Source organism: Delphinapterus leucas, chromosome 20 (genome assembly GCF_059928025.1).
Source record: "Delphinapterus leucas isolate spDelLeu-1000000601 "Yukka" chromosome 20, BTC_Dleu_Yukka2, whole genome shotgun sequence".
NCBI classification, from domain to species: Eukaryota; Metazoa; Chordata; class Mammalia; order Artiodactyla; family Monodontidae; genus Delphinapterus; species Delphinapterus leucas.
In genome coordinates, this window is record NC_143148.1 from 4,535,173 (window position 1) to 4,549,855 (window position 14,683).

At 53.6% G+C, this 14,683-nt stretch overlaps 1 protein-coding gene across 1 annotated transcript; it reads right to left on the minus strand.

The window, feature by feature from the left end:
* Nucleotides 1-810: 810 nt before the first annotated feature.
* Nucleotides 811-13,938, minus strand: CACNG8 (calcium voltage-gated channel auxiliary subunit gamma 8). The gene is made up of 4 exons (XM_030761318.2): nt 13,665-13,938; nt 4,353-4,436; nt 3,046-3,186; nt 811-1,562 (listed from the first exon to the last, which is right to left on the minus strand). The coding sequence occupies exons 1-4, from the start codon at nt 13,840-13,842 to the stop codon at nt 811-813; spliced, it is 1,155 nt and encodes a 384-aa protein (XP_030617178.2). The 5' UTR covers nt 13,843-13,938.
* Nucleotides 13,939-14,683: the final 745 nt, after the last annotated feature.

Sequence of the window (14,683 nt, forward strand, 5' to 3'; positions counted from 1 at the left end):
AGGAGCATTTTGGATTTCTCCTTTGCCCTAACTGTAACTTACTGTGGTGTATACATTTCTTGGATTAATGTCTGTCTCATGCACAAGATGTAAACTCTATGAGGATGTTGGGAACCCTATCTGACTTCCCTCCTTCTGTAGGCTCAGCATTTGACACAATGCCTGGCACTTAAGTACACAAATAAATTGCTGGTAATGAATGATCAGGTCTGTCTCTGGGACTGTTTACGTTCCCTCCCCAGCGCCATGCTGGTACATAGCAGGTGCTTTTAAAGCCCTTGTGGAAGGATGAGTGAAGAAGTGAACGAATGCCCACGTCTGTCCCTTGTCACTTTGCCTTTCTGCATCCCTCTTTTATCTTTCTGTCTCTTTACATAGAGCATATATATAGTCTGCAGGTATAACTATATAGTCGTGTGTTATGGGTCCCTCTCCAGGAGTTGGGCTGGGCTGTCCGTGCCCCGCCCCCACATGCACACAGCAAAACATTAAAAAGAAAACATCTCAAAACTGCAGAAAACACCACAGCCCTCCCCCTCCCCCCCACAAAAAATAAATAAATAAAACACGACGCTCCCTCCCAACGGCCCCCTCCCTTCCCTTCCCCCTCCCTCAGGGTCCCTGATTCGGAGGGGGTGGCGGGCGCTCCCCCACGCCCGAGAGGTGGGGAGGGGCGCGGGGGAGCACCAAGCAGTCTCCAGCGCGCTCACGGGGAAGGAGGGGGGCACCCCCGACCCCCGGCAGCCTCGTTGCACGCGCGCCCGCGCACGCGCCCCGGACACGCCCCCCTCGGCGCCCCCCGTCGCGCCCCTACACGGGCGTGGTTTTCCTGTTGAGCGTGTTGCCGTTGGAGGCGGCGGCCTCCTTGGCCAGGGTCCCGGGGGCTGGCGCGGCGGGCGCGGGCGCGGCGGGCGCAGGCGCGGCGGGCGGCCCGGTGACCGTGACCGTGACGCCGCCGCCCGCCTCCTTGGGGAAGGCGTTGTGCAGCGTGAGGAAGCCGGACGCCCCCCCGCGGTCCCGCTCTGAGCCCGCCCCGCCGCCGCCCCCGCCCCCCGCGCCCCCCGCCGCGCCGCCGTACGCCCCGCCGCCGGCACCGGCGCTAGCCAGCCCCGCGGCCACGCTGCCCTTGGACGGGTCGCGGCTGAGCGTGTACATGGAGATGTCCGTGGAGGCGAAGCCCGGGCCCCCGGCGCCGCCGGGAGACGCGTCCCGCGACGGCGACGGCTCGCTGGAGCGGGAGCTAGAGCGGGAGCGGCGGCGGTAGCGGAAGCGGTAACTGGGCAGACGGAGGATGGCCGAGGGGCCGCTCCCGCCACTGCCGCCCGCGCCCCCGCCGGCCTTGAGCAGGTCCGAGCGAGACTGGCAGTGCGCCTCGCGGCTGCGTTCGATGTAGATGTTGACGGCCAGCACGCCGATCACCTCGGCCAGGATGAACGACAGCCCGCCGAAGTAGAAGGACCAGCCGTACGAGTAATGGTTCTTCTTCTCCTCGTCCCGCTTCGGGCCCGGCTCGCCCGCGTTGGCCGAGATGTACACGATCACGCCGATGATGTTGCTCAGGCCTGGGCGGGGACGGTCAGACGGGAGCCTCGAGGCCACCCCTGGCCCCGCCCCCGCCCCGGCCTGGCCCCGCCGGCCCAGGCCCAGCCCCGCTCTGAGCCCCACCCCTGATGGTCTAGGCCCCGCCCCAGATGGTCCACACCGCCCCGCCCACTGGCCAGCCCAGGCCCCGCCCCATGTTGGCCTAAGCTCCACCGTCAGATGGTCCAAGCCCCTTCCCAGATGGTCTAAATTTCTTCCCAGGTGGCCCAGGCCCCGCCCCGAAGGGCCCCAAATCCTGCTTCGGATGGTCCACCATCCCCAGCTAATTCAGGTCCTACTCTGTTGGTCGAAAGCCCACCCTGGTCGGTCTAAACTCCGCCCCAGTTGGTCCGGAGCCCACCCCAGAAGGTTCAGGATCACCCTTAATGGTCCAGATCCCTCCGGGATGGCCCAAGCCCTGCCCCAGATGGTCTAAACTCCTCCCCAGATGGCCCAGGCCCTTTCCTCGCTGGCCTAAACTCTGCCCTTGATAAGATGACCCTGGCTGGGGTTTCCTGGCCCTACCCTGATTGGTCTAACTCCACTCTTAACTTTATAAATCTTGGTGTTCCCTAGGCCTCACCCTCCGCTCGTCTAGTTAATGAGGTAATCCCGCTCTGACTCTCTAGGCCCTGACTCTGGCTGATCTGAACTCTTTCATGATTATCCTCTATTCTAGGTCTCCCCCATACTATTACTAAAGCAGGTCTCCCGTCTACTCTAAGCCCCGCTTCCAGCTTGCTAAACCCTGCCCCCTGAGGATCGCGGCCAGGCTCCTCCCCCGTCCCAGGTGTAGTTAGCCCGGTCTTTCAAATCCTCCAAGCCCCACCCCCTGCAGATCTTGATCCAACTCCAAAGCATCCCCTGCTGTTTATGCTAAATCTTCCCCCTTCTCCTCTGGATTCCATCCCTTCAGAAAGGCTGACTCCTCGAATTTCCCAATACTACTCACTTCGAGTAGAAAGGGGGTCTTGCCCCTTAATGCCCTCCCTCACTACCGAGTTGGTCTGGATGCTTTCGCAGGACCAGACCTTTTTTGGGTACACCGGAGCCCACGAGGCCCCGCCCCCTAGAGCAGGCTCCTCCCCATCTGAATCCAAATCACTTTCTCCCTCTCAGGTCTGTCTTCTCTGTCTTCAAGACCGCAATTCAGCCTCAAGGGCCCACCCCCTCTCCCAAGCTCCTCCCCTTCCGTCTCCTGGACCGCAAGCTTTGGAATCTAAACTCCTGGCATCCCGGATTACGCGGTAGACAGACACCTGTCTGTGCTGGGTTCACTCGCCCAGAAGACTACCGGAAGGCGACACCTACCTCGCCCAGCGGGTGGCGATGGAGCTTGGGAAGAGCCTAGGAAGGCTCCGGGCCCCAGGGAGCGCCCGGGCAGGGTAGCTTTGCAGGCGCGCGCGCGCGCACACACACACGTGCGCGCTCGCAGGTGGGCCGCCCCCTCCCTCTGCCTCTCACCTGCTGCCACGAACAGGATCCCTGCTCCCAGAATGATGTTCCTCTTGGACTTGTAGACCCGGGAGGCCGCCACGCACACGCCCCCGAGCAGCAGCAGGATGGCGCTGAGGATGGGGAAAATGCTGGAGGCCCGGACGACTCCTGGAGAAAGGAGAGTATGGGGAGAGATTGGGGGGGGGGAACCAGGGCGTCAGACACGGCCGCCTGGCCCCCTGGCGCCCCGCGCCTCCTGCTGCCTCCGTCTCCGCTTCTCTCTCGCTGGTTCGCTGGTTCTCCAATTCTCCTTCTCTACCTGGTTATTTTCTGTTATTGTCTCACTTTCTCTCCTCTTTAAAATTTCTCTCTTTCTCGATCTGATGCCTCTCTCTTTTTCTGTGTCTTTTTCTTTCTTCCTCTATTTTTCTCTCTCCTGGCATATTTTTCTTCCCTTTTATTTCTCTAATCACTCTCCCTCTCTCTTTTTTTTCCCCTCGGAACTTCTCTATTTCTCTGTGGACCCTCTGCCTCTCTTTTTCCTTCTCGCACGCTCTTTCCCTTCCTCTCCTGCGCATTTTTTCCTTCCTCCAGATCTTTCTGAATCAAATCTCTAAATACCTCTCTCCCTCCCACCCCATCCCCCCTTCTGCCAGGCTTCACCTATCTCTCTGGGTTTCTCTTCTCTCTTCCCCTGCCCCCTCCTTCTCTCCCTCTCCCGCTCTCTACTTCCCTTCCTCCTCTCTGTCCCTCCCCGCACCCCTTCCTGCCTGGCTCCATCTGTAGCTCTGGGTTTCTCTTCTCTTACTTTCTCCCTTCTCTCTCTCTCCCCCTCTCTGCAGTCCTTTCCACCGTCTCCCAAACCCTAGGCAACCAGATTCTGCGATTTCTGAGCCCGGTTGAGGCCGCAGCCAATCATAACTCTGGATTTGCCGCGTTCTTGGGGTAGCTAACCAATCTCACCACAGGCTTCCCCAGCCAGCTCCCTAGAACGGCCCGTCCGCGCCGTCCGCGCCTCAGGTTGCCTCACGGCCCCAGGGCGCAGCGGCCAATCCCAACCCAGAGAGTCACTGCACTGAGTTGCCTCGAGTACCCAGGCCATCACGACGGCCAATCAGCTCCCGGGATCCCTTCTCAGCCCGCCCCAAGGTGAGAGGAGGGGGCGGGAGAGACCACTGAGCCAATCGGTGACCAGAGGATCTCAGTATCTGGGCTTGGATTGGCTGATAAGTTCATCTCTGCGTGTGGTTCTAAGTGCCGAAGCACAGCCCCCTCTCCCCTCGCACTTGCCCAAGCCCGGCAGTCCCCCCACTCTGTCCCCGACCCCCACGTACGGAGCAGATACTCCGCGCTGTCATGGTCGTAGTCCGTGTCCTCCGGGAAATGGTTGATCTTCACGCAGACGCCTCTTTTCAACCCTGGAGGGGAATGGAAGTGATAGTCGTGGGCAACCTTAAGAGTGCGGAAACCCCGGGTAAGAAAAGACCCTCCTGAAACCCCTTCTGATTGGGAGACAGGAAGTAATGGCTCCTGAGCCTGTCTGTGCACCTGGGACAAACTTTCAACCTCCCGGCCCCGGTTTCCCTACCAGTTAAAAAAAAGAAAAAAGGTAAAGAAAGGAAGGAAGGGAGGGAGGAAATCATCCAACACTCACTAAAAGGCCACAAGAACTTCTGCCCTGTAACCTGTACGGGGACAGTCTCTCTGGCCTCTGTTTCCACCTCTGTAAGAAAGAAGGCGTTGCTTTCAGCCATGTCGTCACTCTTCAACTCAAAATCGGTTGAAAATGCGTGGGAAAACGAAGAGGCGGCAGAGGGCCAGGAGGACTACACTTCCCATGAGGCCCTATGAAGTCTTCGAGTCCAATTGTGAGGAGAGAGAAGCCCCAGTGGATCACCGGGATGGTAGTCTCTTCAATCCTCCATACGGGAGAGGGATTCCCCGGCTCTCTACGCACTGCACCTGGGGTCCTCTGGGAAGAGATGCAGAGGTCGGAGCTAGCAGAGGCACGCTAGGGGTGCAGTATGCCTCCAGTGGTCCTGCAGTCTCAGCCCCTTCCTCCCCCCAAGAACCCACTTCCTTACACAGCTGCAGACCGATGTATAAATAAGTATAAATTTAAATACATTTTGTTTCCTCAATTCTCCAGGCTCCTTCCAACCTCCCGGCCACTGCCCAATGCTGCAGAACATCCTGCTTACATTCTTCATTGGCGAAAAACTTACCCTTGCAAGCGAGCAGTGCACGGGACACCGTCTTGAGGAAGCTTTCGCTCACACACACACACACACACACACACACCTCCCACCCATTCTGGGGTGTAGCAGCTCCCTGTACTACCACCTTTTTAGCATGCATTGGTTTGATTTATGATCTTCTTCAGCAAGCTAGGAGTTCCTGCAGGGGGAGGGCATGGGGTCTGATTCCTCCGTGTGTCCCTAGCATTGCCTGGCACAAAGGAGGCCTCAAGAAATGAGTGTTGAAAGAATTAAATTATGAATGAATATAAGGATGACAGAAGGGGAGATTCGAGGCAAAAGATGACACGGAAAGAAAAGGGGGTAAAGGAAAAGATTGGAAAGAAGGACTATAAGGCAGTGAATAATTCCACTAAGAGCTACCATTTGTTAAGTGCTTCCTAGGTGGATTAACTCATCCACAGCTCACAGGAGATCCACGAAATAGATAATGTTATTGGTGTCGTGCAGTGACCAAACATTGAGAATTGGAGTCGCACTGCTTGATAATGAAGCCTGAATCCATCATGTCCTTATTCTGTGACCTTGTTGGCCTTACTTGGGCCAATTTGCTTCGATCCCTTTTCCTATAACAAGGGGCTACTAGGACCTACCTCACTGGGTTGTTGTGAGGGTTGAATCCAGGTATAGAGATTTAGCACTTTGCCTGGAACACAATTAAGTGTTCAGCTGATACCACGCCGTATACCCATTGTCCAGATGAGGAAGCAGAGGCATAACAAGGGTTCATCAATTCACAGCTGATGGGTGGTGGAAGCAGAATCCAAACACACAGCAGTTTGCCCCCACTGGAATGTAAGCTTATAGGCTGTTCACCACTCTTCAACATCTAGAGCAATGCCTAACACATAGTAAGTGCTTAATAAATATTTTTATGTATGAATGATTGAATGGGCAACAAGCACATGAAAAGATCCTCCATATCACTAATCATTAGGGAAATGCAAATCAAAACAACAGTGAAATACCCTCTCATAGATATGAGATACCATCCCATTAGGATGGCTACTATAAACAAGCAAACAAACAAAATAAAACAGAAAATAAGTGTTGGTGAGGATGTGGGGAAATTGGAACCCATGTGCACTGTTGGTGGGAATGTAAAATGGTGCAGTTGCTCTGGAGAACAGTATGGAGGTTCCTCAGAAAATTAAAATTACCATATGATCCAGCAAGTCCACTTCTGGGTATATACTCAAAAGAACTGAAAGCAAGGTCTCTAAGAAATATTTGTACATCCATTTTCGTGGCAGCATTATTCACAACAGCCAAAAGCAACCTAAGTGTCCGTCAATGGATGAACGGATAAAGTGTGGCATATATGTAGAAGGGAATGTTGTTCAGCCTTTAAAAGTAAGGGAATTCTGACACATGCTACAACCTGGATGGACCTTGAAGATATTATGCAAGTGAAATAAGTCAGTCACAAAAATACAAATACTGTATGATTCCACTCATGTGCGATATCTAGAGTCATCAAATTCACAGAGACAGAAAGTAGAATGATGGTTGCCAGGGGCTGGGAGCAGGGAAGAATAGGTACAGAGTTTCAGTTTCGAAAGATGAAAAGTTTTGGAGCTTGGGTACCCAATGTGAATCTACTTAACATTACTGAACTGTGCTTTTAAAAATGGTTAATATGGTACATTTCACATTCTGTGCATTTTACTTAAAAAAAAAAAAAGCCATTGAATGAATGAATGAAGATACACCTTTTGAGTGCAGACGTTTACCCATCAGCACGTCCAGTATGGTGTGGTGGGGGGGGGTCAAGTTCTCTCCTTTCTTGAGTGGGATTATAGTACTTCTCTCAAAACATGAATGATAATTCAATGAGATTGAGCATGGAGAGTACACGGCATGCAGACTCTCCACAGACTAGTCATGCTGGCAGTAATGATAACTAGTACGTACTGAGGGCTAACCACACACTAGGCACGGCTCCAAGCATTTGACAGGTAGGTATTAACACAGTATGCATGACCAACCCTTAGAAATACCAGGCAGTGATAGTGTCCCTGCTTTACAGGTGAGGAAACTGAGGCATAGAGTTGAAGAAATTGCTCAGTTCTATAGATGGTAAATCATGGGGAGGAGACTCTGGGCCTCAAAGGTGAGCTTTTTTTTTTTAAGGTGAGCATTTTCTTTTCTTTTTCTTTTTTTCCTGGCCAAGCCATGCGGCTTGCGGGGGTCTTAGTTCCCCAACCAGGGATCAACCCCTGTGCAGTGGAAGCGCAAAGTTCTAACCACTGGACCGCCGGAGAAGTCCCAGAGGTGAGCATATTTATGGCAGTAGAGTGTAGTGGTTATGTTGGCCACGAGCACGGGCTTTGGAATCACATTCTCTGGACTCACATGCCAGGGCTGCCACTTCCCAGCTGGGTGGCTTTGGGGATTTGGACACCCCTGAGCCTCGGCTTCCTCGTTTGGAGAATGCGGATGGTGATAATGACCACATACGGTTTGCGAGCACTCAGTGACACACGAATGACAGAGTCAAGCGCGGACCGCACGGGGGTTATGCGGCACGCCTCTGCGTGTTATCCGACCAGCTGGGCTGGGAGCTCCTTAGGTGCAGGCGTGGTGGTGATGCGTCTGAGTCTCCCCAGGGCCCGCCTGACACAGACCCGGGCAGGCAGCGGTGGGGGGGAGTGGGGAAGCGGGATGGGGGGCGGTGCGTAGGGGTGTGTACTGCGGCGAGGACCACGGCTCTGCCCCTCGTACGCTGGGTGGCCACGTGGCTGACTCACTTCCCCTTTCTGGCCTTCAGCTTCCTGCTCTGACAAACTCGGGTGATAATAATACCTTCCCCCTGGAGCAACTGGGAGGATTCAATGAGATAATAAGGCCCGCAAAGTGCTGAGGACAGGGGCTCTATATAGTCCGCTCGAATAAATTGGGCTGTGGGTCTAGATTCTGGAGGCTGAGATTCCTGAGAAGGGAGCTAGACCCATACGGATCCCCCAGCCCTGGGGATGGTTCCGGGGCACTTGAAATGTGGCAACTGAGACGGAGTGTGAGTGTAAAGTGGGCACCAGATTTCAGATTTGGTATGAAGAAAAATGCATACTATTCCATCAATAATCGTTATATTGCTAACATGTTAAAATAACGGTTTGGCTACGCTTGGTTAGATAAAATGTATTACTAACGTTTATATTAGTGTATTATATTGTATAAGTTGTATGTATTAAATTAGATTCATTGAACCTTCCCCTTTGTACTTGTTTTAATGCCACTGCTAGAAACATTTAAGTTATGTAGACAGCTTGTGTGATGTTTCTATTGGGCAGTGCTGGTTGGGAGGCTGGGACTTCTGGGTTATCAAGGAGGGGAAACTCAGGGGTTGGTCATCTGAATTCATAATACTAAGAAGAAGAAGAACAGAATATAAACGACATAGTCTAGCCTTTACCCTGTGCCTGCTGGCCTTTTGAATGCTTTACATGTAATAACTCATTGAATTCGCTCCACAGCCCTGTGGGTTAGGGGCCATTATAATCCCCATTTCACCGATGACGGAAATAAAGCACAGAGAAGTAGAATATATGGCTCAATGTCACCTTCCTGTGCACAGCAGACAGGAAGTAACCCAATAAGTATTGTTCTCGAGTCTATGTCCCAATCACAGCTTTCTACTGCACTTCTCAGAAAGACGGAGGGACAAGAGGATGGGACCTAAGAATTCCTGGGGACAGAGTGTCTTCAGGGGGCAATGGCCCGGGGGGGGCAGTTTCTACACCCCTGGATCCCCGATAGGATGGAGGCTAGTGGTTATATTGCTTTGACTCCTGGGAAACCAAAGAGACCTGGATTCAGATCCAGACTCTACTGCATATTAGCTGTGTGACCTTGGGAAAGGTGCTTTCCTTCTCTGAGCCTTAAGCGTTCATTTCTAGGAGATGGGGGTAATAGTAGTACATAGCGCACAGAATTATTGTGAGCATCCAATGACACATGAATGATGACTATAATAACAATAAAGTCTACCTTCATTTACCCCCTGCTTAACACAATTCCTTTGGCTCCCAGGACCCAGTTACTCATTTTCCCCAAACCTCTGTGGTCACTCCTTTCTCAGCTCCCTTTGCTGGCTCTTCTCATCTTTCTGATTGTCTTTGAATACTGGACTAGCTCAGGCTTCAGCCCTTCAACTAATTTTTTGGTTTGTTTCTGTCTCTGCTCATCCATCCACATGCCATGACCCGCCCACCAGCCCAGACTCTCCCCTGAACTCTGACCTCATATATCATATCGCTAACATCCTAGATCAGGGGGTCAGCAAACTATGACCCACAGGCTGAACCCAGCCTGCCAAATCCAGCGAAGAATGGGTTTTACTTTTTTTTTTTTTTTTAATGATTGAAAAGCTGTCAGAGAAGACTATCTCGTGGTATGTGAAAATGATATAAAATTCAAATGTCAGTGCCTGTAAAGGAAGTTTAATTGGAACCCAGCCACACTCATCCACTCACGCATCATCTCTGGCTATTTTAAGGAGTAGCAGCAACAGAGATCACACGCCCCACAAAGCCTAAGAAACTGACTGTACGGCACTTTGTGAGTCCTTTCCTATACTGACTCCTGTCCTACACAGTATCTCAAATAGGCACCCTCAATTTATTTTTGTAATTTTGGGGGGTAAAGTCACCTCAATTTAACATGTCCAAAACTGAGCTCATAATAGCCCTCCTTATAATAAATTGGGTAAGAGTAAATAAAACAAATACAATAAAATACCAGCTGTTCCAACAGATGAATCTCCCCCACCCCTACCCCACCACATTCTCTGGTGTTCAGGCCACAGCCTTAGAGCAGTGACTCTCAATTAGGGGCGATTTTATTCCTAGTCTGGAGACAGTTGACAATTTTGGTGTCCACACCGGTGGATGCTGCTGGTGTTTAAAAGGTAGAGCCCAGGGATGCTGCTACACATCCTACAACACGCAGGACGCACCCCCCAACCCCAGCCCACAGCCGCAACACGGAATTATCCATCCCCAAATGTCAACAGCGCTGAGGTTGGGAAACCCGCTTTCAAGACGCCCCGACACTTCTCCCTCATATCCTACAACTGCCCCACCAGCAATTCCTGCCCGCTGTAGTGGCAGAACATACTCGCAGTTGAAACCCAAACTCTATGGCTCCCACCCCAGATAAGCCACCTCCCATTCTCCCTTTTCCTTTCCTCCTAAATCAACACAGCAGCAAGAGCGATGCCCTTAACCTTTAAGCCAGCTCCTGTCACTCCTCCCCTCCGATGTGGAAAGCAAATTACATTCCAGGACCTGGAAGTTCGTGTTATCGCCTTGACTGCACCTCCTACCATGTCCCTCCTCACCACCTCTGCCTGGGCCACGCGGGCCTCCCATGATGGTCAGACACAAGGCACATTCCCACTGCAGAGCCTGAGCAATGTTTCTACAGCCTGAAGCATTTCCCTCCAGAAGCCACATGGCTCCATCTCTGGGTTCATTTAGCCTACCCCTCGGATGTCACCTGCTCAGTCCCCTTTATCTCCAATTTCTGCAGTGTCACACCCTTGCCCCTAACACTTCCCATCCCCTCCCTTGCTCTTTTTCCTCCTTTGCACTCAGCTCTAACACCCTAGGTGTTGTATTTACTTATCTCCCTTATTATCTGTCTCTCCTTCTAGAATATAAGACATATAAAAACAGCAGTCTTTCATGTACACACTGCTATATTTAAAATGGGTAACCAAGGGCTTCCCTGGTGGCGCAGTGGTTGAGAGTCCGCCTGCCGATGCAGGGGACGCAGTTTCGTGCCCCAGTCCAGGAAGATCCCACATGCCGCAGAGCGGCTGGGCCCGTGAGCCATGGCCGCTGAGCCTGCGCGTCCGGAGCCTGTGCCCCGTAACGGGAGAGGCCACAACAGTGAGAGGCCCGCGTACCGCAAAAAAAAAAAAAAAAAAAAAAAAGGATAACCAACAAGAACCTACTGTATGGCACAGAGAACTCTGCTCAATGTTGTGTGGCAGCCTGGATGGGAGGGGAGTCTGGGGGAGAATGGATACATGTATATGTAGGGCTGAGTCCCTTTGCAGTGCACCTGAAAGTATCACAACATTGTTAATTGGCTATACTCCAATATAAAATAAAAAGTTAAAAAAAAAAAAAACAGGTTTCTTTGCTGTTGGTTTTTTTCTCCTTCCACTTCTATAGCTCCAGAATCAAGAACAGTGTCTGGCACACAGTATAAACTCAATAAATAGTGGTTGTTGGGGAGGGGATGAATACATGGAATGACTGCTATTTGCTGTACACTGTCCATCAGTGTATAATGAGAAACTGGGTGTCAAATTATAACATAATGAGAAAATTGGATGGGCGTGAGGCAATAGGGACCAGGGGTGATGGGAGAAAGGGAGACCCTCATGCCTGATCTCAGGAAGCAGCTGCTACTCGGATCCAGCCAACCGTGGCCACTGCAGGCTACTGGCCCTGCGTTGTCAGATCTTCCACTAGTTCAAAAGAAGCTGGAAATCGGATTTTCAATGTGCAATCTCCCTATTTTTAAGTGTTGGCAACCGATTCAGATTTTGGTTTCAGTTTTAAACACTCCACACACCAGACAAAGCCTATCTGCAAATCCCATCCATCAGACCTGAGTTCTCTTGGCTCTTCCCCAGTCACAGCTGGGTTACCTTGGGCAAGTAGCCTAACATCTCTGAGCCTCGGTTTCCTCATCCTCAACAGGAGGGTGGTGCCCTGCCGACCCCCCCATAGGATTAAATGAGATAATAACATTCCTTGCTCATCAAGAGTACCCAGCAAGGGACTTCCCTGGTGGTGCAGCGGTTAAGGGTCCACCTGCCAATGCAGGGGATGCGGGTTCGAGCCCTGGTCCGGGAGGATTCCCACATGCCGCTGAGCAACTAAGTCCCTTTGCCACAACTATTGAGCCTGCGCTCTAGAGCCCGTGAGCCACAATTACTGAGCCCTCGTGCCACAACTACTGAAGCCCGCGCGCCTAGAGCCAGTGCTCCGCAACAAGAGAAGCCACCTCAATGAGAAGCCCGCGCACCGCAACCAAGAGTAGCCCCCGCTCGCCGCAACTAGAGAAAGCTCGCACGCAGCAGTGAAAACCCAACGCAGCCAAAAATTAAAAAAAAAAAGAGTGCCTAGCAAAACGGAGGAGGAAAAGATGGGGAAAAGAGAGGGATAAAAAGAGAAGTGAAGGGATTTTGATCTTTTTGGCCCTGGAGGGGAAATTGGGGATTGGCTGGTCCCACTCCTTCATGTTGCAGACCAGGGCCCTGAGGCTTGGGGAGGTGACAAGACAGTGAGCACACAGGGGGACAGATGCACAGGAGGACTGGAACCCAGGTGTCCTGCTTCCCAGCCCATCACTTCCACGCTATGTGGAAAGAAATGGCAAAGCTGAGAGCAAAACAAACAGAGGAGCTGCTAAGAGGAAGAGGCCTGGTGTGGGGAGATGGGAGGCCGAGGGAGCCAGCTGGGAGGGAGCCTGCAAGGAGAGTAGGACCAAGCAAAGAGCAAAGATGGAGATTAGAAGAGGCGGTGGCCTCAGCGTCAAGAAACAGGGTCTGGAAGGAGGACGTCAAAGGGAGGATGAATGGAGGGAAGATGAGGAAGAAGCTTCTAAAGACCAAGGAGGACAAGGACCCGCAGGGGAGGCTGGGAGGCCTGATGGGGAGAGGCGGGCAGACAAGATCCGCCGGAGGACAAGCCACAGAGAGGAAAGAGGAGAGGGCCGTGAGTTACGGGCCGTGAGTCACGGGCAGTTAGGGTGGGATGTTTTAGGAGAGAAACAGCCAAAGTGAGGCCAAAGGGACGGAGGAGATGGGGAAGACACTGTGACTGGGTCCATAAGAGGTAGGGGCGCTCAGAGGGCAGAGGTAGGACGTGGGGGAGAGAAGATGCAAAGGGCAAAAGGAGGAGGGAGGCCCAGCTCAAGGGTGAGCGGGAAGCGGGGAGGCAAAGCAGAGAGGGCCAGTGCCGGAATCGAGGCAGAGGGAGCCCCTCACGCAGGGAGGCCAGGCACCTACAGGGGTGAGAGGGAGGGAGGAGAGGGGGCTTTCCCCACGAATGAAGGAAAGATAAGATTAGGGGGGTCCCGAGCGGAGGGGGCGCAGGACGTGCCGAGTGACGGAGAGGCGTGAGTGGGGAGGGTCGAGGTGAGGGGGGCGGGATTCAGAAGAGGGTCAGGACGCAGAGAAGAGTGAGAAGGACTGGGGAAGGTGTGTGGGCAGGCGTGGCAAGGAGCCCCAGGAGGAGACGGGAGGCCGCAGTGGGGACCACAGGAAACTGGGAGGTTTCCCGGGGAGGAAGCCCAGCCGGCCGCGGACGGGACGAGGGGCCGGGCCGCAAATGGAGGGGCGCAAGGCCGGGGCCCCCTCCACCCTACCTTCCAGGCAGCAGATCCTCCAGAGGCCCGAGTGGGTGAGTCCGCCGGGGTCCTTCTTCTCCGAGGAGCCACTGCCCCCGCGGTGGTGGGGCCCGTCGTCGCCAGCCGTGAGGTTGGTGGTGTTGCAGATGAAGGCGCGTGTGTAGAGCCAGTAGTCCGTGCTGATGGCAATGGTCATGAGGCCGAAGGCTGCGAAGGCGCCCACCGTGGTGAGCAACACCTGCACCCCCTTCTCGCACCAGAGGCCCCTCTCTTCGTTCCAGCGCTTCAGCGACTCCAGTTTGACCACGGGCAGCCGGGGGGCCGTGGGCCACCACCGGGGCAGCGGGGGCGGGGCCGTGCCGGCGGCTGGGGGGGTCACAGCGCAGGCAGAAGTGGGGGGCCCGGGGCCAGGGGCTGGGGAGGGGGCGGCGAGGAGGAGGCTGAGGCCGGGGACGGGGTCAGAAGGCAGCCATGGTCGGCAGCTGGTGAAGGGCAGGGAGCGAGATAAAGGATTAGACAGGAGGGCTCACCTCCCTGGACACCCCTTTACCTGCACCCCAGCCCCCCAAAGAAACCCGACTCCTTCCTCTGTTGAAGAAACTCCTTCCACTCTGCTTGCCACTGCCACTTCTCTGAAAAACAATCTCCCTGTGTCCAAGAAATTCTTCCCACTAATCCCACTCTGAGGCATACCCCTCGGCATCCCTGAGTGCCGTAGGACACGCCTCCAGGCCCCTCCAGCTCCGCCCCCCTGGTCTCACCGTCCTCCCCACAGGGAAAGCGTCCCTCACTCCAGCCCCCAGTGCCTCTTCCTCCCCAGGAACCCCTGTCCTGTTACTCATTTCTTATAAAATGTTCTCATAAAGCTCTACCCACTCCCTACCTTCCCCTGCAAGGCCCACCACTTCACCTACTATGGCCCCTACTTAGGAAAAATAAATCTCTCAATCTCTCCTCAGCTGAAAAAAACAAAAACAACAAACACAACAAAACTCAGATCTTCCAAACTCATCCCCACAGTTTGCACAACTCAGAAA

Coding starts and splice junctions, on each gene's coding strand:
- CACNG8 (XM_030761318.2), bottom strand. CDS start 13,842: ATGACCATTGCCATCAGCACGGACTACTGGCTCTACACACGCGCCTTC. Junction 3,187..4,352: donor CAGCGCGGAGTATCTGCTCC/GTACGTGGGGGT, acceptor TCCTTTCTCCAG/GAGTCGTCCGGGCCTCCAGC. Junction 1,563..3,045: donor GATCCTGTTCGTGGCAGCAG/GTGAGAGGCAGA, acceptor GTCCCCGCCCAG/GCCTGAGCAACATCATCGGC.